Source organism: Podarcis erhardii (genome assembly GCF_964252035.2).
Source record: "Podarcis erhardii genome assembly, chromosome: 3".
Lineage (NCBI taxonomy): Eukaryota > Metazoa > Chordata > Lepidosauria > Squamata > Lacertidae > Podarcis > Podarcis erhardii.
The window spans coordinates 50,453,336-50,474,322 of NC_138507.1; the positions used below are offsets into that span (position 1 = coordinate 50,453,336).

The following is a 20,987-nucleotide window of genomic DNA, read 5'->3' on the forward strand; positions in this document are numbered from 1 at the left end:
GGGCCCAGTTCATAGACGTGCAGGGCATACCCATGTGTTAAGGTGTTTATGGCAAGTGGCTCCCTCTGCAGTTATGGCAGGTTTAACTATTCCAAAAAGAAACACAAAGTATGGGGGGCAATTCATTGCCTCTTAGAGCTGTGTCCAACTGTATTTCAAGAGGCCACCCTGCAGCACTTTTAGGAACAGGAATTGGATCTTAGTTTTATATATGTTGCTCTTACCTCTTCTTTGTGCCATAATCACTAAAATAAGTGACTTAGGGGCTTGATGTGTAGTGCTGTGGGGCAAAGTATTATTTTTAAAGAAGACTGAAATATGTGGCCTTCAGCACTTATTTAAAGACGTGAGTGCACTTTTACAGCTGTGTCAAGAAATGTGAGACTTGCCACACCTTGAATTATCTTAATGAGAAAACCTGGTAACATAATTGCGTGTATTATAACACAGCATTGCACCCTCATCATTAAACAATCATTTGAAACAAAATTTTAGAATCAAAAGTTATATTTCATTTAGATCCCATCTACTAAAGACACTGAGGCGTAGAATATATTGTGCAATTTGATCCTGGGGTGGGGATAGTTGAATATCCTTTGTACCTTTCTTCACCTGTGCACTGATAAAGCTTATATTGGACATTGAATCAGATTTTTTAAATAGTTTTTGAATGAACTTGTCACTCATTAATTTATGTGATTTGGACTGATTTATATAATCTTTGGGTCTGATTGTCTAAATACCGGGTGGGGGAACGGGGACTCTTCAATTTTCAATTTTTTAAGGGTGCTGAATAGTTAAACAAGAACTTGAGCTTTTCTCCCACCATAGGGTAATAACAGTTTCTCAATCACTTGATATGATGCCTGTAAGGAACTGAGTCATTAACCACTCCTGATTCCTGAGGCTTTTAAAATACCTGTTGAACTCTCTAACATCTTGCAGCACAATCCTATAAAAATATGCTCAGAAATAAATCCCACCAAATTCAGTGAGACTTACTTTGAATTTTTAGCTTTGATTTTACATGCATCTTATTTGTAAATGCAACAGAAAAGATACAGCTTTAAGGTAATAAAGCAGTGAAAGTCTTAGTTGAGACCTAAGCTGCCAAACATTTATAATTATGGGTGGGAATAAAACTATGTTCTCAAGAAGATGACACATTCACCATGTTACTCATTTAAGTAGTTTTTTTGTGTAAGTTGTAATATAACAGCATGTTATACAGAAACTTAGAAAGCAGAGCATCTGTGTCTATTCAGAAATGAAAATTCAGTTGCTCTGCCTTTACATTGTATACTGTTATTAATCGATTTTCATATATTATCTGACTATGATAGGTTGGTTCACAGTGATGCTTTGTGAGCCACTGCTTGTCTGTTTACACAGAATTAAGTTCACTGACAATATCATAAAATGTGGGGTGGATTACACTAGTGTTAAGTAGAGCTGCTTGAACAATTGTTCATTAATGGCATCATAGAGTGAAGTATTGAACAGAGAGCCACAGAGATACCCTAGGCCAATTCCTTTTCTTGTTTTTATAAATGACTTGGATCAGAGTGTGAAGGGGATGCTTATCTGATCTGCAGATGATGCAAAATTGGGAGGAATATCTAACACTGTATAATATATCAAAATCATAGAATTGTAGAGTTGGATAGTTTTTAAATAGCTGGGACATTGGCTAAAACCAACTAAAGTAAATTCAACAGAAAAGTCTTATGTGTAGGTATAAAATAAAAAATAAAAGGATGAGAGAGGCAGACATAACAGTTTTCAAATGTCTAAAGGACTGTCACGCAGAAGATAGAACAGACTTATTATCTCTTTCTCCGGAGGGCAACAGAGTTGGAATTTCAGTGGAGGAGAAACATCCTACCAAAAAGAGCTGTAAGTTTTGTTTGACAGTGAAACATACATCTCAGAAGGTGGTGTTCTTTCCTTTGCTGAAGCTATTTAAACAGAAGCGTAATGGCTGTTTATTAGGGAGATGAAGTTGCATTATGCACTGCAGATTCTGCACTGAGCAGCAATATTGGACATGATGACCTCCAAGGTCCCGTCCCTGCCAACTCTGTAATTGATTTTATGTGTGTTTAGGGCTAAACCTTAATTTAATATATTGAGCTTCAATCCTAAATACAATTTATCCAAACTAAGATTCATAATACAGTGGTTCTTTCTTCTGGGTAAATATGCAATAGGATTGTTCTGTAAAGCCAAAATTGTATGCATGCTTACCTAGACTTAAGCCTTGAACACAGTGGGGCAAACATCTAAGTAAATATGCACAGAAATACAGATTTCCTTGGGTGGAAATACTTGCAGTTGTACATATACATTAAAATCAAAACCACTAATATCTGAGGAAGCATTGGGCTGCAAGACTATAGCCTTTCTTTGAATAAATTCAATTGAAATAAACAGAATATACTTGCAGATAAATATGCTTAGCAGTAGGGTGTTAGTGTCATTTTCCATGATATTCAAATTAATAATTCACTAGCACCTTCCCTTGATTTACATTGCTTTTCCTGTCCTGACACACCTGTTAGCATAGTTTCCAGTGGAGACTATGACTTATAACTGTAGGCGTTGTATTATGGGAACTATAAATCATTTATAAGTAGATGTTGTTTTCCCTTGTTTCATTTTAATAGAATGGATCATAGCTTCAACATCTGTCAAGGGTATGGGTCAGTCTTTTAGGAAGATATAGATCTTTTTCTTAACCATTTGAGTTTGCATTCTCATCAAGTCTTCAAAAGAGAAACAGAAACATACACTACAATTATCCAACTAGACTATAACTCAAATATTTACTTCAGCTTTTACATTTTTTTTAATGAAAGTATGATGGCCCTCTTCAGGCAGTCTTCTTCAGTGTTAAGTTTACAAGTACAGTGGTACCTCAGGTTAAGTACTTAATTCGTTCCGGAGGTCCATACTTAACCTGAAACTGTTCTTAACCTGAAGCACCACTTTAGCTAATGGGGCCTCCTGCTGCCGCCGCACCACCGGAGTCCGATTTCTGTTCTTATCATGAAGCAAAGTTCTTAACCTGAAGCACTATTTCTGGGTTAGTGGAGTGTGTAACCTGAAGTGTATGTAACCTGAAGCGTATGTAACCCGAGGTACCACTGTACATGGGGAGTCATGGGGACACTAGCCCCTTGCATTCCACCCAGAAGCATGTAGACAGCTGAACTTAATTTTTCAGAATCAGTGCTGTATGCAGTAGCAGTTGGTTTGTTGGCATGGGTGGTGTGGCATTGCTCGGACTTCCCAACACCAAACATTGTTACTGGTTACTATTGTTGTGACGTGGGGTTTGTGATTTCAGCTCTCTTGACATAATATGCTGGAGACAGTTCTCTAGTAACACTTCTTTATTACAGCAACAAGACTGAGACCTGAGGAGGGGAGAGCTACATTTATAGGGACAGGGAACTAGCTAGAAGGGATACATTTTGGAGGGAACAAAAACAGGCAATCACAGTCCTGCCTTTTGGAGGCAGCCAATAAGACAGAGGATCCAAATACAGCAGCTTAAATGAACCAATAGTAGCTGTACCCTCTGGAACCAAAAGGCAGCCACTCTACCCTAATGCAATCACAGACAACAACAATACAGATATAAAATCCTTTGACTCAATACACAACAACTATGACAGGAGAGGAGCTTGAAACAGTACAGATGCAGCAGCAGAGCCAACCCAACACTCCCACTGCTGCCTCCACACTAGGCTCCCTGCCCACTTACACCTGTCCTTCTTGGTAACTGGCAGCAATGTTCCATTTTGGAAAGCCAGGTAAGCAGGATTGCTCTGCTGACTGCTACCGAGTACATGATTCCAGCTAATTCTGTCCATTAACAGTCAAATTTTCAGCACAATATTCAGCACAGACTGTAGCCTCTTCAAGGGAAGATCCACATAGAGCACATTTATCCAGTCAGGAAGTTACCAAAGCATGCATCACTGTGGTCAGGCCATCTTCATCCAGGAATGGCCATCATTGATGAACCAGCTGGAACTGAGCAAAAGTACTCCACACAACTGAAACCATCTGGGCCTCAAATTACAATGCCGAATCAAAGAGCTCCCCCAAATTATGCAAGTTTCTTTAGGGAGAGTAAAACCCATCTGGAACAGGCTAGGTTAGAAATATTCAACATTCCATTACTGTTTTTATATTGTAAACCGCCCTGTGATCTTTGGATGAAGGACAGGATAGATATTGAATAAATAATAATAATACTGCCTCCACTCCATTCCTGCCTTCAAGCAATAGTCCGGCATCTTAGATCCTCCCATTCTATTGGCTCAGTCTTCATGAGCACATATGAACATTTTTCTTGCTAAACAGGTAAAGTCAGTGTCTGCATGTGTCTACAGGACTGTGAACTGTTGATGCTAAAAAGATGGCATAATACATCACAGCAGCAATCAACTTTTAATTACATATGAAAGTATGTTAATGGAGTGCATCCATGGTGTATGTTTGAGTAAATAGGAAGTGTGAATAGTGTTTGTGTGTGAGAGAGAGAATTGCAAGTGATTTGCAGTCTATAATTTCTGAAAGAAATAAAGTGAGCTCTTGTGAGAGTAAATAATGCTTATAAATCTTTCTGATATGTTGTTGTTGCTGTTTGTTGAATTTATATACCACCCTATGCCTAGGGGGTCTCAGGATGGTTCACATAATAAAATAGATTGTAAGAAACACTTTAAGTTAACTTGCAACTTGACAAAGGTAAAAGGAAATAATTGTCTTTTATGCATATTATTGTATTTTAGGTTACTTTTACTCTGGTTTTTAATGGTTATGTCACTCTGAATTTATATTTTTTGGAAAAAGTGACTAAATGTCATAGTAATAATGATAATTAATAGCAGTAAGTCCCCTTATATTGAATGTGGCTTACTCCCTAGCACAGTGTTTCCCAACCGGTGTTCCGCGGCACACTAGTGTGCCGCGGGACGTCGGCTGGTGTGCCGTGGGAGGGAGGCGAGTCGGACGCCCCGTGCTCCACGCAGGGAGCGCAAGGCTTGCGGGCAGCAGCCTGCAGCGCGGAGCACGGGGCGCCCTCCGGAGGACGCCCCGTGCTCCGCGCTGGTGTCCGCAAGCCTTGCGCACCCGGGGGATCTCCCCCCGGGAGCGCAAGGCTTGCGGGCAGCAGCCTGCAGCGCGGAGCACGGGGTGCCCTCCGGAGGACGCCCCGTGCTCCGCGCTGGTGTCCGCAAGCCTTGCGCACCCGGGGGATCTCCCCCCGGGAGTGCAAGGCTTGCGGGCAGCAGCCTGCAGCGCGGAGCACGGGGTGCCCTCCAGAGGACGCCCCTCCAGAGGACGCCCCGTGCTCCGCGCTGGTGTCCGCAAGCCTTGCGCACCCGGGGGATCTCCCCCCGGGAGCGCAAGGCTTGCGGGCAGCAGCCTGCAGCGCGGAGCACGGGGCGCCCTCCGGAGGACGCCCCGTGCTCCACGCAGGTGTCTGCAAGCCTTGCGCACCCGGGGGATCTCCCCCCGGGAGCGCAAGGCTTGCGGGCAGCAGCCTGCAGCGCGGAGCACGGGGCGCCCTCCGGAGGACGCCCCGTGCTCCGCGCTGGTGTCCGCAAGCTTTGCGCACCCGGGGGATCTCCCCCCGGGAGCGCAAGGCTTGCGGGCAGCAGCCTGCAGCGCGGAGCACGGGGCGCCCTCCGGAGGACGCCCCGTGCTCCGCGCAGGTGTCCGCAAGCCTTGCGCACCCGGGGGATCTCCCCCCGGGAGCGCAAGGCTTGCGGGCAGCAGCCTGCAGCGCGGAGCACGGGGCGCCCTCCAGAGGACGCCCCGTGCTCCGCGCTGGTGTTGGCCAGCCTTGCACACCCGGGGGATCTCCCCCCGGGAGCGCAAGGCTTGCGGGCGGCAGCTGGCAGCGCGGAGCACGGGGCACCCTTCGGAGGACGCCCCGTGCTCCGCGCTCGTGTTGGCAAGCCTTGCGCACCCGGGGGGCGCATGGGGCGCCCTGAAACAGAGGGTTCCCCATGCTGCGGACTGTAGCCTGCCGCCGGACGCGCGGGGCGCCCTGAAGCAGAGCGCCCCTCGCGCCAGGCAGACATGGGCCAGCCCCACAAGCTCGGGGGACAGCGGGGAGGCGCAGCACCGCCATCCCACTGTTCCCCGACCTGGTTTTTTGGGGGGGAAATAAAGGAAAAAAAAATTTCCTTTATTTCCCCCCTCAAAAAAGTAGGTGCGTCCTATGGGACGGAGCGTCCTATGGGACGAAAAATACGGTACTTACTATTTCATAATAAAGTAATTATAAAATACTTTCTTTGTGTTTATTTGATTCCTATTAAAGAGAGTTACTTTATATATAGTCAATATAGGCACAGAGTTAATTTTTTAAACATTTTCTAATGGTGGTGTGCCTCGAGATTTTTTTCATGAAACAAGTGTGCCTTTGCCCAAAAAAGGTTGGGAAACACTGCCCTAGCAGGTGTATTTAGAATTGCAGCCTTATTTTAAAGAGGCATGGGTATACGACTGTTCTAGAAATAAAATACATCTTTAAAGTATTGTTAACAAGGACTGTAAAGTAATTGTTGTATTATTTTGTTTTTACAGTCCAGCTAAACCAAAGAATGTAGAATTAAACCTTAAGGCGTCCAGAACTCTAGAAGATGTGCAAACTGAGCAAGATTCTATGGACAAAGCTGTTAAAATTAACTTCAGTATTGCCAATAAAATATCCATGTTTGAAAGCAAACAAACTAATCAGAACCAAACTGCTGAGATCTCTTCTTTAAAAAAAGGTTCTGTATCAAATACATTTGTTGGCAGAGCAAAGCTGAAATTTGGGAAACAGCACCCTGAAAGTGAGCAGACCAAAAGAATAACAAATAAGCCAAACAATCGACAGAAAGCATTGCACAATGGTGCAAAGGTGAAGGATGTATCTTCAGATATAAAAATCAAGTCTGAAGAAGGGACTCAATCAAATATTATAACTAATGAAGAAATTGGAAATGCTGCTGAATCTCAGTTTAGTCAGAATGGAAAAGTAGATGATAACCATGCGAGTGTTTTTATTTCTAAAAAAGTTGATACAGAATTAGCCAACGATACTTGTTTGCCTAAAATGCCATCTATACTACAAACTGAAGAAATTGAAACAATCCAAAAAGCTAACAGGAATACAAATGCCAGATCCATATCTCCTGAAAGTGGAGAGGAACTTTTCTTGAAAACATACATGCATTCTCTAAGTAAAGAAGACCAGTGTCTCCTGCAGCCTGACCCAGTGCCCCCCAAAGTAGAAGACAACATGACTTCTCAGACTGAAAATGAAGACACAAAGATGACAAATACGTTTTTGGAAAACAAACAGATATTCGAGCAGAATTTCAGTGGACAACCTGATTCAAACAGTGATTGTAATGTCCCTAAAGCTGGCAATGAGGATACCATTTGTGATTCCCCAGACATGACGAAGTTTACTGAAACTATTAAAAATCTAGACAGCTCTATTTGTGTACCTCAAAAAAAGAAAAAACCCAAAGTTCCAAAATCTCCAGCACCTCCCTTTGCTATGCCTCCAATTCATGAGGACAATTTAGAGAAAATATTTGACCCCAATATATTTACAGTTGGTTTAGGAATCAAAAGAGACAAACCACGAGATTTAGCCCCATCCCTGCAGCTGAAATTGCATAGTCTAGAAACAGAGGCTAGAGTCAGACCCAAACGTGCCTCAGCTGAGAACAGCCTTCTTCTCCAATCTCTGAAATTATCCAACAGACCAGACCTTGCACTTACCCAGGAAGTAAGTGGGAAAGAAAGCAAGGATGGTACCGATGGCGACATTAAGAGATCTCGACTTGAAAAGAGTGCCATATTCTCAAGCCTTCTATTACCTTCAACTAAAGAAAATGTGTTTACTCCATCTGTAACATCTATAAACACTATCACAACAACCTTTGCATCTCAGAAGAGTGCTAATTGCCCAGGAATCCCTCCTCTAATATTTGATGTGGCTCAGAAATCTGAGGTAATAGGACAAACATCATATAACTACATATAAACTCATGTGCTATGTATGTTGTGTTATACCTTAGCAGTAAACAACCACTGTTATTTTTTATTGTGCTGTTCAGTCTCTTTCAGATTTCAAAAATCCACAATTTATGGAGAAATATTTGCAAACTGAGGATCCAAAAAAAGAGAGAATTTTGCAGATGGCAAACTTTGGAAACCCTGACACCAGTTTTTCAAGCTGGTTGAAACCTGGACAGTATGAACCAAATAGCTTCTTACCAGACATTGAGGTGTGTTTAATGTTGTTTGTTTTAGAAGTCTGTCTGCATGCTTTGTGCAACTAGAAAGTCAAATTGATTTTTGCTTTGCTTTCTTTTGTTTGATATTGGTTTGATTTATATACATACCTACATATATTTTGTTGTTAGAACAAAGAATAGCTTGAATTGGAAATGACTATTTTCCAGGAAAAAGATTATCTTTTCAATAAAGTGAGATTTCATTAGCATGCTGCATTTCTCTAACCAAATGGTCAAAATGAATCTGGAATGAGAAGATCATGGCTGCATCTAGGCACTACTGATTGCCCAATTTAGCATAAAGGCAGGAAACAGTAGAAGAAAAAATATACAATCATACTGCAGTATGTCAGTTGTTTGGATTCTGCTGCTGACCCCACCAGTCCTCACATCTACAGATTGCTCAACAGTCATTTGTGCTGAACCAGCATACGTGTTGGTTGAAAAGCCTTCTAGAATCACTGTAAGGATGCCTTCAGTCTGCAGCTGTTAAGAATGGTCATTTAAGATAGGTTTAAGATTTACTAGACAAAAATGAAATGTAATAGTAATAGATTCAGCAATCATTTGACAAACCGACTCATCAAAACAATTTTAGACTGTGTTCCCACATCCCATTTAACTTGCGCGCATTCAGCTTTACATGCATGGCAAAAAATTAAACAAAATGAAAGGAACAGTGTTCTGGGGAAAAAGACACTGGCGACCACACCTGCCATTGAACACAACATGATTTTGACTTTAGGCCAATGTAACCCCCATGTAAGTTGCAGGCTTACTGTATGTTCCTTTAGAAATTCTATTCTGAATAATAAAAGGCATATTGGGAATCTATGGATTCATATATATTGCAGGTCACGTGTGTGTGGAGCGGGGCACATGGTTGCACAGATACAATTTCTGGTGCCCCCCTCCCCCGGAATTAGTCTTCAAAACCGTTCTGTTGTTGGGGTGATTCTGGTTGCCATATGTGTGTCGTCCCATGACAGTTTTTTTGGTTTGCAACTGTGCTCATGGGTGCAAAAAAATTGGTGGCCCCTGCTGTATATCATGAGAGGCAGGAAATTGTTATGCTTTTGAAATATACTTCTGACATACATTTTTCATAGACCAAGTTTTATGCTAAAATTAACAGTGCAACAATGGAATAGGGGCAGCAATATTGACTGAAAACTCCTAGAAAGCAACCATCTTGATAATTTACAAAACAAATCAGACTTGATTCAAAAAGTTTCTTCCTACCAGCTATAAAGATATATAACTTCTTCAGAATAATCGGCTGTACCACATGGTACATTGGGTGGTATGAGCTATTTGCAGGGCTGGGCTACAATAATAAAATGCATACTCATGCCTTTATTGGCTAAAGGTGTAGTTCAACAGGCACTCCTTCCATACAAAGCCCCTGTTCGTTTTAGTGTGCTGTAAAATGACAGTGATTTGTGGTTGCAACTTCAGCATGATCTGCATAATATATCTATGCAAACCTAAGGGGCAGCTTTAAGTGGCTTAATGGTTTGCATGGGCAACTTGAATGTGTCAATAAGATTTGAAAGCATGCCAAGCACTTGCAGACCGTATAGCCTTAACCTGACCCCATTTTCATAATACTAAAGTGTGACTTTAGTACTATATAACACTAAACTGTTTTAATGGATGTATTTTTTGAAGCTAAATACACTAAATGTATTTCAGCATTTCCCAAGATTAGGTAAGATATATCTCTTTTACAAATTAATTTCATATTGTTTGTTCTCTCTGCTTTAACAGGCATTTTCAGGAAACAACCAAAATAAAATTAATCCTAGACCTGGAAAGGTGAGGTGATCCCCATCCCATTGATTACTGTTTTCCTTTATTTTTCCTTGTTGGATTAAAAAAAACTGAAGTTTTTTCCCCTATAAATACAGATCGTTATCTGCAGTAAATCAGACCCTTTGGAAAATGCTATTGAAGTTTTTCATGATATGGTGGACTGCACCGCTTGGGTACTGTCGCCTGTAATTCTAGTTAAAGTCGTCAGAGGATGGTAAGAATAAAATGTTCGCCCTACAGCTAGCTCTAAATTCAGTCTGCACATTCCCATTCTGCTTTATCATATTTTATTCACTCCTTGACTGTATGCTTCTAAACTCAGTTTAGTCTCATGCCTTTTTGCTTAGTCTAGCTTGAGTAAACTAGTTTTCACTAGTTTATTCTCATGTGTGTTGAGACATGTTTTGAACTGTTCCAGCGTTTCTAACTCTTGATCTGATGCATGTAGAGGCTTATTTGTTAAATTTGCTCATGTGTTCCTATTTTCCTCCTTTGATGTTCTAAAAAGCTTTTCCTGTGACCTTAAGTAACTTCTAATTTTATACCATGTTGCCTTAATTCTCTTGAAAAATTACTGCTTTTTGGCTTTGAAAAGACCAACAGGAAAGCTACTGTTAGGGATCTTTTAAAAACACTTCCTGAAGCTTTGATTAAAAACATCAAACAAATTTACATTGCTGGATTATCAAGTGATAAACTGTTTCACTTGGCAGAATTCCTGCAGCTTCCAGTGTGCTGCTGAAACCAAAGGCACAAAGAATGAAACTGATAAAGTTTAGGGATTTCATGGGGTCATCAGAGTTTGCTAGTCAAAGAAAAAGAGGTTGGTTTCAATGCAGGAACACATGTCTGTAACTATCTAGTTGTCATTTAATACTAGTCTTTTACCAAACAGCAAACAAATACCACACTCTATGCAATAAAAGAAACATAGTTCTTTGCACCCATTAGCTATATCTACAATTGTTTTTAAAAATACATTTATTATATGCCATTTTTTCACAATGTGCCCAAGGAGATATATAACAAGATGGAAATGTCAAAATAAAAATAATTATGTTCAGTTTAGATGTCTGAAAAGCTTGTATTTTATTTATTTGTTGTGATTTGGTTTGTGGAGAGTTGTGGCATAGAGCAAGTGACTGAACACCCTAGAATTAATCAATTAGTTTGATATTCCAGCACTGTTTAGTTAGTTGCTTTGTTCCATTGTGGTAGGCTGCTTCATCTGCTTTGTTCAGCCATTTTGTTTGATTCATCCGATGCGAAACTTGCAAAACCAGAATTAATTTTATGTTGTTCAGATTTCCAACTTAAATTGATGTTAATTGCAAATTGTTGGTATGTCTTAGTCATCTTAATACAGTTACATGGCACACACTTTCCCCTATCCTACATGCAGAGGCTTCACACATACCGTTATCCAACTGTCCATTTCTTTCCAGAGTCCCAGCATACATCATTCTCATCCTTTTTATGGGATTACCATGCATGCTTAGATGTTTGGAGAAAAGCAGGCTATTGGATAGCTGTATAGGAGAGCCTAACATTAAAGATGAATCAATGTCTTCTTTTCTCATTCCTTTTAAAGTTCCTGCCTTTCTTCTTCATCCTCCTCCTTGACTTGTAATTCTTTCCAGCTCCTTACTTTCTTTCACCTCCTTAATGTTTCCTGTCTTTGACTTTCTTTATTAGCTGTTCAGCTTTTGAAATAACTTCGAGTCTTGACTCTACTGTTTTGACCTGCCATTTGGATTTGGCTGAAGCTCTGTACTTTCAACACCTGATATCTGGTTTGGTCTGACTTCTAGCTCTATGCTAAATTATCTTTGGACCTCTGTTTCCTGGTTTCCCACTTGGCTATTTTCTTGATGTCCATTCTGACTTTGATCTTTTGAGATAGACACCACCCTCTGCAAAGTCTTGACAACATCTCTCCACTTAGTGACAGGTGCTCCAGGTGAAGTATGTTTCATACTCTTATTTTGGAAATACTGGGTTATATATATCTCTGTTCTTTCTTCTGATCTTCTCACTCATCTTGCTCACAGGAAAGTAGATGGTTTGTTACAAGAGACCATTATTTCACCATTGCTGCCCTAGTATTTGAAGACATTGCTCTTTCCCTATGGTTATTTCTTTCATTGCATGTTAATCATCTTTCTGTGTTGCACTAGCATTCTTGATTATAAATAACACATTGCTATATATTGCATCTAGTTTTCTGCTATATAGTTGTATAGTTAAACCACTACTGTGATATCATTATATATTGGCATTTCTCGGCATGGCCAATCCATTACTTGTATTTGTCACCTCTAAATGCTCTGCTATGAGTACCCCAGTTTATATTGACCTTAAACCATTCTCTTTACCGTTTTTGTTAATGTGAGAGTAATGGTAAACTAAATGCTTTAACTCAAACTAAATTTGTAAATAAACTAATTTGCATGAAAGAAAACGAATGATTCAATGTTTGTTTTGGTGTTTTAATTTATAGTTGGATTCTGTATGAGAAGCCAAACTTTGAAGGGCCCTCTATTCCTCTGGAGGAAGGAGAAATTGAATTTACAAACCTTTGGGGTGAAGAACCACTTGATAACAAAGATGAATGCAAATGTCCTGAGCCTGCAGTGATTGGTTCAATGAGGCATGTAGTAAAGGCAAGTATGGATATGAGTAGACTATAGATTATGGCTTAAACTTTGTAGACTATGGGTGATTTGTCTGACATGGTAGACCAAACTATGGCTTACCAAGTCTGTACAAATATGTGAGCTCCGGGAGAGGAGAGGAGCTTGCAGCCACTTTACTCCTTCCTGGTTCTTTTAGGTGGTGCCAATTACATAGGCCCATTCCAAGCAGTCATGATGCCTCTATGATTGGCCCCTCCCAGTTTCAACATGGCAGCAGTATAGATTAGCAACCTGCTACAAGGGTGCTCTCCTGTAAATGCTAAAGGGACACCACAAGTATGCTTTGTCTTTCCCTTTGCTGCACAGAATAGACTCAGTCCTAATTTTATAATTTATCATTCTGTCTTCATAATTTTGCCAGGATTATAGCATTTGCCGAATTGACCTGTTTACAGAACCAGAAGGGCTGGGTCTTGTAAATTCATACTTTGACGACACGGAAGAAACTCGATTTGGTTCTGCACAGAAAATGTGTTCTATCCAAGTGCATCGGGGCATGTAAGTATATAGATATGCATCCTTTAAAAAAGGTACTAGTTTATAGTAGTTATCAAATGCCCAGATTTGGAAATGATACACTTATGCATGAGGTTATACTTTTTGTTTGTTTGTTCTGTTGTGTAGTGAGTGATGATCATATAAGGCACTGGTTTTCAACCAGTGTGCCATAGCACCTTGAGGTGCCTTGAATGAGTCAGGGATGCTGTGGGCAACACTGGCGTCTGTCCCTCTTTCCTTCCCTCCCTCCTCTGATGCCTTCTTGCATCTCTGCCTTCCAGAGGCTTGCACAGCTGTTTTTTGCAGCCACTCTGGCTACAAGCTCCCTAGTCGAATGGTGCCTCTGGGCCTGGCCAGGGGGTGCTTCCCAGGCCCCTGTGGGGCAGTGTGAAGAGGAATCTCTCTTTGGGGTGGGGGGGGGCAGCTCAGGGACCAGGGCTGGTGGCAGCGGCTGCCCAGAGATTCTCCCAAGGAGGTGAGTTCAACTCACTTTTGTTGAATAATGGAAAAGATTGCTGTCTGTTAAGTGCATTGGTGATTCAAAATAAATCATTAGTACATATCCCAGGATTGTATTAAATCGTTAAACTGAGATATAGGTGCTGACTAAATGTCAGTGATGAAACTGCCAAGGTACTTTTCAGAATGGGTGAGAATGATACAAAAGTCATACTGAAAGAAGGAGGGGATTAAATGAAAGGATTTCAATTGAGAATCAGTATCTGTTATAGTTTGATTATTTACCCCCACCCTACCATGTGGCATTCTGGTAGACTGTAAGAGTGAACCTTGGGAGTTGGTTTGTAAGTGTCATACAACTGTGTAAGTGGCTTTATCTTGATAATTAATGGAGTCAGCAGTACTGATTTCATTAAGTGTTGTATCATAGCGTCATTATAAACACTGAGAATGAATCACAAGCACTGTCAACTGTAGTGGCATACACTGTTATACATCTGTCAACATGTCTGAATTAGAAGTATGTATTAAGAAAAATAAGTACACTACAGTCATTTTAGGAGATTATTTATGACCTTTGAAGTCAATGCTGTCTTTCAGTAATGATGATTAATTGCTGCAGAATGCAAATGATGGTGAACAGAAATTAAAAGTTGGCTATGTTTGTATGTATATGCCACAGTGAATACCTGAAATTTAGTGAATGCTTATAACCACTATACAGTGGTGCCTCGCAAGACGAAATTAATCCGTTCCACGATTCTCTTCGTCTAGCGGTTTTTTCCTCTTGCGAAGCAAGCCCATTGACGGCTTAGCGGATTAGCGCTATTAGCGGTCTAGCGGCTTTTAGCGATCAGCTGAGAGGCGGCTTATCAGCGGAACAGCTGATAAGCGGCTTAGCGGCTTAGGAAAGGGGGGGGAAAGCGGAAAAACCCCCGCGGGAACTCGCAAGATTTTTTCGTCTTGCGAAGCAACCCCATAGAGAAATTCGTTTAGCGAAGCGCCTCCAAAACGGAAAACCCTTTCGTCTAGCGGGTTTTCCGTCTTGCGAGGCGTTCGTCTTGCGGGGCACCACTGTATATTTATCCTTCAGTGTTATATTCTACCCTGATCAGTAATACAAAAAATATTTTATTTTACTGTTTATTCTACCCTGTTTAAACAGTGGTTTAAAAGGGGCTCTTTGTCAGCTCCCTTCTGGGAAATAACTAAGATGAGGTGTCTTTAGCTTTAATAATTTAATAGTGTCAGGGCTGCCTCTAGGTCCCAGCTCACAGAGGACCAACGCCAGGCTGATATTATGTACAAAAGTCTTTATTGAAGTATAATTTCCATTTTAAAGCCAGAGCGTGCAACCCTACGTCTAGACTCTAGATAGGCGAAGTCCCCTCTGAGTCACTGCCCCTTCCGCACCAGTTTAAGATCCTAGCCCGGCTCCACCTCCTGCGCTGTTCCTTCCTCCTCTGGGTCCTTCTGCCCCCTGGGGTTTCCTCCCTCCTGGACTCTTCTGACGCTGACCCCCCTGAGTCTTGCCCTTCCTTCCGGCGGGCTTTGGGACCTGGCTCCCTATCCGGGCTACTTGCTGTGCCGCTCGCCTGTACATTTGAACTTGGCGCGCGCTCCCAGCCGGTGACTTTCCTCTTGACCGTTTCCCCACTCTCCGATGGAGGCGTGGCCAATCCTGACTCATCTCCTCCCTCTGGTGGTGGGAAGACTGGTCCCGATGCCTGGGACTCCTCCCCCCCACTACGCTCTGGTGGGGACGCTGGTCCTGATTTCCAGCTGCTGCTCAGGGAGTCCCCGCTGGCCCCTTCCTTCTGGGGTTTCCCCCTTGGCACCCCCCTTGCCCTGGCCATCGGCGCTCCTCTCTGTGAATCTTCCGATTCGCTGGAGAGACTCGTGGAATCTCTCTGACCACTGTCACTGCCTACACCCCCCTCGTATTCCTCCTCCTCACTCTCCATTTGCTCCTTCTCCTGTGTCTCTGCTCCTGAACCCCTGACAAATAGCATCATGTTTTATCGCAGCATTGTCTGGACCTTTTTTCCCTTGTTGTTTTCAATTTGTAGATGGCTACTTTATGAAGAACCTGGTTTCCAGGGAATCCCTTTAATGCTGGAACCTGGAGAATATCCTAATCTATCCTTTTGGGACAAGAAAGAAGCATATATTAGGTCCATGAGGCTCTTGAAAATGGTAAGATAATGATATGAAGACTACAGGGATGGTAAAACAGCTGTAACTTTATAGTGTCCCATAAAAGGGCTTCTTCCATTGGAGGAAAGAAACCTTTGTTACATTTTTGCATACTTCAGAGTGTAATAGGCGGCCTGCTGCATCAGGCCAATGGCCCATCTAGCCCAGCATTTTGTGGTCATAGTGGCCAACTAGATGCCTATAGGAAGCCTGTGAGCAAGGCAGGCTGCTTCCATCTTGAACTGTTTCTTGTAATTGAAATCTTTTAATAGCTGCCTTGTATTTAATGAGTTTTTTGTTGTTTTTAAATCTAATTTGGCTGAATTTAAAAGGAGCATTTTTATTTTTATTCCAACAGATGGCACATTTAACTTTCAGACTTTAGAAAGTGAATAATAGCCGTTGAATCATGCTTTTAACTTCTTTAACAAAATTTAAATTCAATGACATTTCAATTACCTTTCTTCCCTGCCCCTTCAATATTTGCAGGGTGGACGCAAAGTTGAATTTCCTGAAAGCCCAAAGGTAAAAATATTGTAATATGAATTTCCTATATAATAAAGTGTGATGATAAACGTGTATCCATTGAGCTATATACAGTTGTACCTTGTTTTGCGACCGGGATCCGTTCTGCAGCCCCAGACTCTAGATGAAAAGGACGCATGATAAAGTGCCGCTCTGCACACACAAGCAGAGCAGTTTGCACTTCTGCGCATGCGTGATTTAGCGTTTCTGTGCATGCGTGAGCGGCATACCCAGAAGTAACCCCTTCTGATACTTCTGGCTTTGCTGCGGACGTTTGACGAAATGGACGCTCGACGAGGCCGACTCAAAACAAGGTACCACTGTATACTAATGTTGTTGTACTCTCTTTCTGGTGTAAGTAACAAGCTTACTGCTTTATCAGTCATTCTCCCCTTAAAAAAGCTTTCTGGATTCAGTCATGCTTAGAGTACATTTATTAAAATCAATGGTACATAAGTCACAAGTAACTTTGGTCAGATTGATTTCAGTTGGTATTCTCTCTTGTACACATGACTTGGCAGGTCAGTCCAACTTCTTACAGTTGCTGCCAGGATGCTGTGGAGCAATGAAGCCTCCGCCACATCCTGGTCACTCATGTCAATAGTGGAAGGTGGTGGTGGTGGTCAGGCACCAGGCCTGATCCCAGTGCCAGTTCTAGGCTGGACCCAATGTTGCCATCTATGAGACTGGCTCAGATTCCAGCAGATCCCAATCATCTCAGCTCTGCCTCCTCCCATCTGAAGGAAACCTGTGAGCGTTCTACTGCATATTTGGCAGCCAGCAGGCACAGGTCACTTCTGCTCAGTACAAACCCACACAGCCCAGCATAAGGGGGTTTGTGTTGCATCCTAAGTCTGGATCTGACTGCTGCTTAAATGGGGTTATCAGTTGAATCTCTTACGGAAGGGGATTTGCCTGAGCCTAGGAGTGGGCGATGAGAAACGTCTATCTTATGTAGCAATGGTATTGATTTTTTTTTAAAGTCCTAATTTAAATAATGTATAAAGAATACTAAGGCTGAAATCCTACTTACTTGGAGGTAAGCCTTGCTGTATTCAGTAAGGTTAACTTCTGATTTCAGCAAGGCATTTGACAAGGTGCCCCATGATATTCTTGTAAAGAAGCTGGTAAAATGCGGACTTGACTATGCTACCACTCAGTGGATTTGTAACTGGCTAACTGACCGAACCCAAAGGGTGCTCATCAATGGTTCCTCTTCATCCTGGAGAAGAGTGACTAGTGGGGTGCCACAGGGTTCTGTCTTGGGCCCGGTCTTATTCAACATCTTTATCAACGACTTGGATGATGGACTCAAGGGCATCCTGATCAAATTTGCAGATGACACCAAACTGGGAGGGGTGCCTAACACCCCAGAGGACAGGATCACACTTCAAAATGACCTTGACAGATTAGAGAACTGGGCCCAAACAAACAAAATGAATTTTAACAGGGAGAAATGTAAAGTATTGCACTTGGGCAAAAAAAATAAGAGGCACAAATACAAGATGGGTGACACCTGGCTTGAGAGCAGTACATGTGAAAAGGATCTAGGAGTCTTGGTTGACCACAAACTTGACATGAGCCAACAGTGTGACGCGGCAGCTAAAAAAGTCAATGCAATTCTGGGCTGCATCAATAGGAGTATAGCATCTAGATCAAGGGAAGTAATAGTGCCACTGTATTCTGCTCTGGTCAGACCTCACCTGGAGTACTGTGTCCAGTTCTGGGCACCACAGTTCAAGAAGGACACTGACAAACTGGAACGTGTCCAGAGGAGGGCAACCAAAATGGTCAAAGGCCTGGAAACGATGCCTTATGAGGAACGACTAAGGGAGCTGGGCATGTTTAGCCTGGAGAAGAGGAGGTTAAGGGGTGATATGATAGCCATGTTCAAATATATAAAAGGATGTCACATAGAGGAGGGAGAAAGGTTGTTTTCTGCTGCTCCAGAGAAGCGGACACGGAGCAATGGTTCCAAACTACAAGAAAGAAGATTCCACCTAAACATTAGGAGGAACTTCCTGACAGTGAGAGCTGTTCGACAGTGGAATTTGCTGCCAAGGAGTGTGGTGGAGTCTCCTTCTTTGGAGGTCTTTAAAAAGAGGCTTGACGACCATATGTCAGGAGTACTCTGATGGTGTTTCCTGCTTGGCAGGGGGTTGGACTCGATAGCCCTTGTGGTCTCTTCCAACTCTATGATTCTATGATTCTATGATTCTATGAATAGGCAATGACTAGGATTGTGATGTTAGATAATACATGTGAAAGCATATTGAGGTCTTGAAAAAGGCACAATATTAAATGTTATTTACCATCTCCCTCCTTTTGCTAAAGGTCATTATTTACGAAAAGCCATTCTTTGAAGGAAAACATGTAGAGCTTGATTCAGAATTAGTAGCTCTTGCTGTGGAAGGAAATGAAAAAGAAGAATCAGCAGAGCTGGAAACAGGAACACTCACATCAATAGGATCCATAAAAGTGAAGGGAGGAATGTAAGTATTGCCTGGAGCAGGTGACTTTTCAGCAGGTAGCTACTATAGTGTAGAGACTGTATTGTGTAACAAGAAGTTGACTGGACTGTCCATGTCCACAGCATATACCTCCTATGAAGGATCATAATGAATGAGTCTAGGGTCCTGCAGCATGTATGCACAATGAGACAGACAGACAGAGGAAGGAGGGTTGTGGTTCTATTACATTACAGGAAACACAATGGTCACTTCATATATGATACCTGCTAATTTCCAGAGTGTATGAAGCAGCCATACTACTTATGTGATATGCATGTTTGTGATAAGATGTTCTTTTGTCCCCATTAATTTACTCTTGCAAAGTGTTGAAACATTAGCTAGCAAACTTTCTTAATGCTGTGTTGATACTGTGATGTATAATGCAATCCTTCTGAGATCAGTAGGTAAGGATTGCAGCATATGTAAATATAAATGCCACATGATGCTTAATTTTAGAAATGTTGCTTGACTTCTGGAAGATGTATCTGACTTTAGTTTGTTACTGCTGTAACAGCATACCTGCTTATCCTGGGAGTAAGCCCCCTTAACACAAAATGGCTTATTTCTGAATAGGCATGTATAAGATTGCACTGTTGGTCCACATAGTTCTTTCCCACATTCTTTTGTTAAAATGTTAGGTATTAAATCGGATTAAATGTGGCTAAATTGGTCATGTGTTTAAAGATCTCCCACTGAAATTGTGGGTCCTGTCCCTTATTTCATTTGCAGTTTTTATAATAATTTATTTTAATTATCATTTTTGCTGTTCATCTCATTATTTTTTTGCTGTTAATGCAATAAGATCACATGTTTTGTACATACATTATTTTGTTTACACGTTATACTACTACTTTTTCAAAAAAATTGTTTACCCTTTTTAGTTGGGTTGCTTATGAGAAGCCAGAGTTTGCAGGGCATCAGTATTTGCTGGAAGAAGGAGAATACCAGGAATGGATGGACTGGGGTGGTTATGATGAGCAGGTGCAGTCGCTCAGGCCTGTTCTAGGGGTAAGTTTAAAAATGATGAAAACAAGTGTAGTCTTAGGAAAACATGTAATAACGTTTATGGTTCGCTCTGTTTTGCTTCATCCCACTGTCTTTGTTTGCATGGGGGGTGGGAATTGAGAGTGGGAAGACATTTTGCCCTTCTCATAAAATTCCATTCAATCCCCTCCCATGCTCCCCCATATCCAGTATGTGGGGTGGGTGGGTCTGTGTGAAAGAGGGAGGGAAACAGAAACCTGGTGGATCCCAAACAGCAGGCCTAATTTGGACGTGCATCCAAATATGGAATGTACAGGCATGCATACAAAGGAGATGTTGGTTTGAATGTGTTTTCGAGTATGTATTCCATTGAAAGAACTGCTTCTTGACTAGACTGTATAGTAGAAGCTTTCCTGGGGCTGCTGCCTGATAATGTGCAAGTTTGGGCAAACATTGTCAGCCTGCCCAATGCCAGGAAACAGCTATATAGCTACAGCAGCAGATGCCAGAGAAAGGAGGAAGACAGGGTGGATCAGAGAAGAGGGAGGAGTGCCAGGGATTTCAACCTCTCTTGTTTTCTCTGGAGGAGGAGAAAAGTAGGCAGGCACCCATCCTGGTGGCTAAGGGGAGGAACAAGAGCAAGTCAGCCTCTAATCTGAAGGCCAGGAAGTAATCTGGGAAAGAGCAGCATGGTTATTTGTGGCCTTGCTTGGCTCAGCTTGACTGAGTACAGAGTGCTTTCATTTGGACTTCCTTTATTTCTGTTCTCACATTAAAGCTGGCCTGTATTCATCAACATAACTCTGAACACAGGACAACAGTTCCAGCCTAGTGTTGTCTGTTGTTAAATGGAACCAGCAGGTTGAAGACAGAAGCAGTGCAATGCTTACAAGAAACTGCATCAGTGCTTTGATACACACTTCAGTGTATACCCATATTTAAAGTGCTTTAAAGTTTAAGCTGGCATCTGCCCTTGCAATTTAAAG

The 20,987-nt window shown here is 41.9% G+C and overlaps 2 protein-coding genes across 7 annotated transcripts in view; one reads left to right on the plus strand and one right to left on the minus strand.

Moving 5' to 3' along the window:
• CRYBG1 (crystallin beta-gamma domain containing 1) overlaps nt 1–20,987 on the plus strand; it is a 100,582-nt gene that overhangs the window by 61,566 nt on the left and 18,029 nt on the right. For both annotated transcript variants that reach the window (XM_081856678.1, XM_081856679.1), the window contains 10 exons: nt 6,610–8,032; nt 8,139–8,309; nt 10,089–10,136; nt 10,229–10,347; nt 12,634–12,796; nt 13,191–13,327; nt 15,856–15,982; nt 16,472–16,507; nt 18,842–18,999; nt 19,899–20,025. In XM_081856678.1, coding sequence (XP_081712804.1) covers nt 6,610–8,032; nt 8,139–8,309; nt 10,089–10,136; nt 10,229–10,347; nt 12,634–12,796; nt 13,191–13,327; nt 15,856–15,982; nt 16,472–16,507; nt 18,842–18,999; nt 19,899–20,025 — 2,509 coding nt within the window. The remainder of the gene's footprint in view (nt 1–6,609; nt 8,033–8,138; nt 8,310–10,088; nt 10,137–10,228; nt 10,348–12,633; nt 12,797–13,190; nt 13,328–15,855; nt 15,983–16,471; nt 16,508–18,841; nt 19,000–19,898; nt 20,026–20,987) is intronic.
• The window catches only part of RTN4IP1 (reticulon 4 interacting protein 1), a 112,534-nt gene that overhangs the window by 3,914 nt on the left and 87,633 nt on the right, over nt 1–20,987 (minus strand). For 3 of the 5 annotated variants that reach the window (XM_081857237.1, XM_081857238.1, XM_081857232.1), the window contains one exon: nt 8,347–8,804. The exons of 1 other annotated variant lie outside the window; for it this stretch is intronic. In XM_081857237.1, coding sequence (XP_081713363.1) covers nt 8,589–8,804 — 216 coding nt within the window. In that variant the 3' untranslated portion in view covers nt 8,347–8,588. Of the gene's footprint in view, nt 1–8,346; nt 8,805–20,987 lie in introns of those variants that run through there. One more of the 5 variants, XM_081857234.1, reaches the window with a different exon arrangement.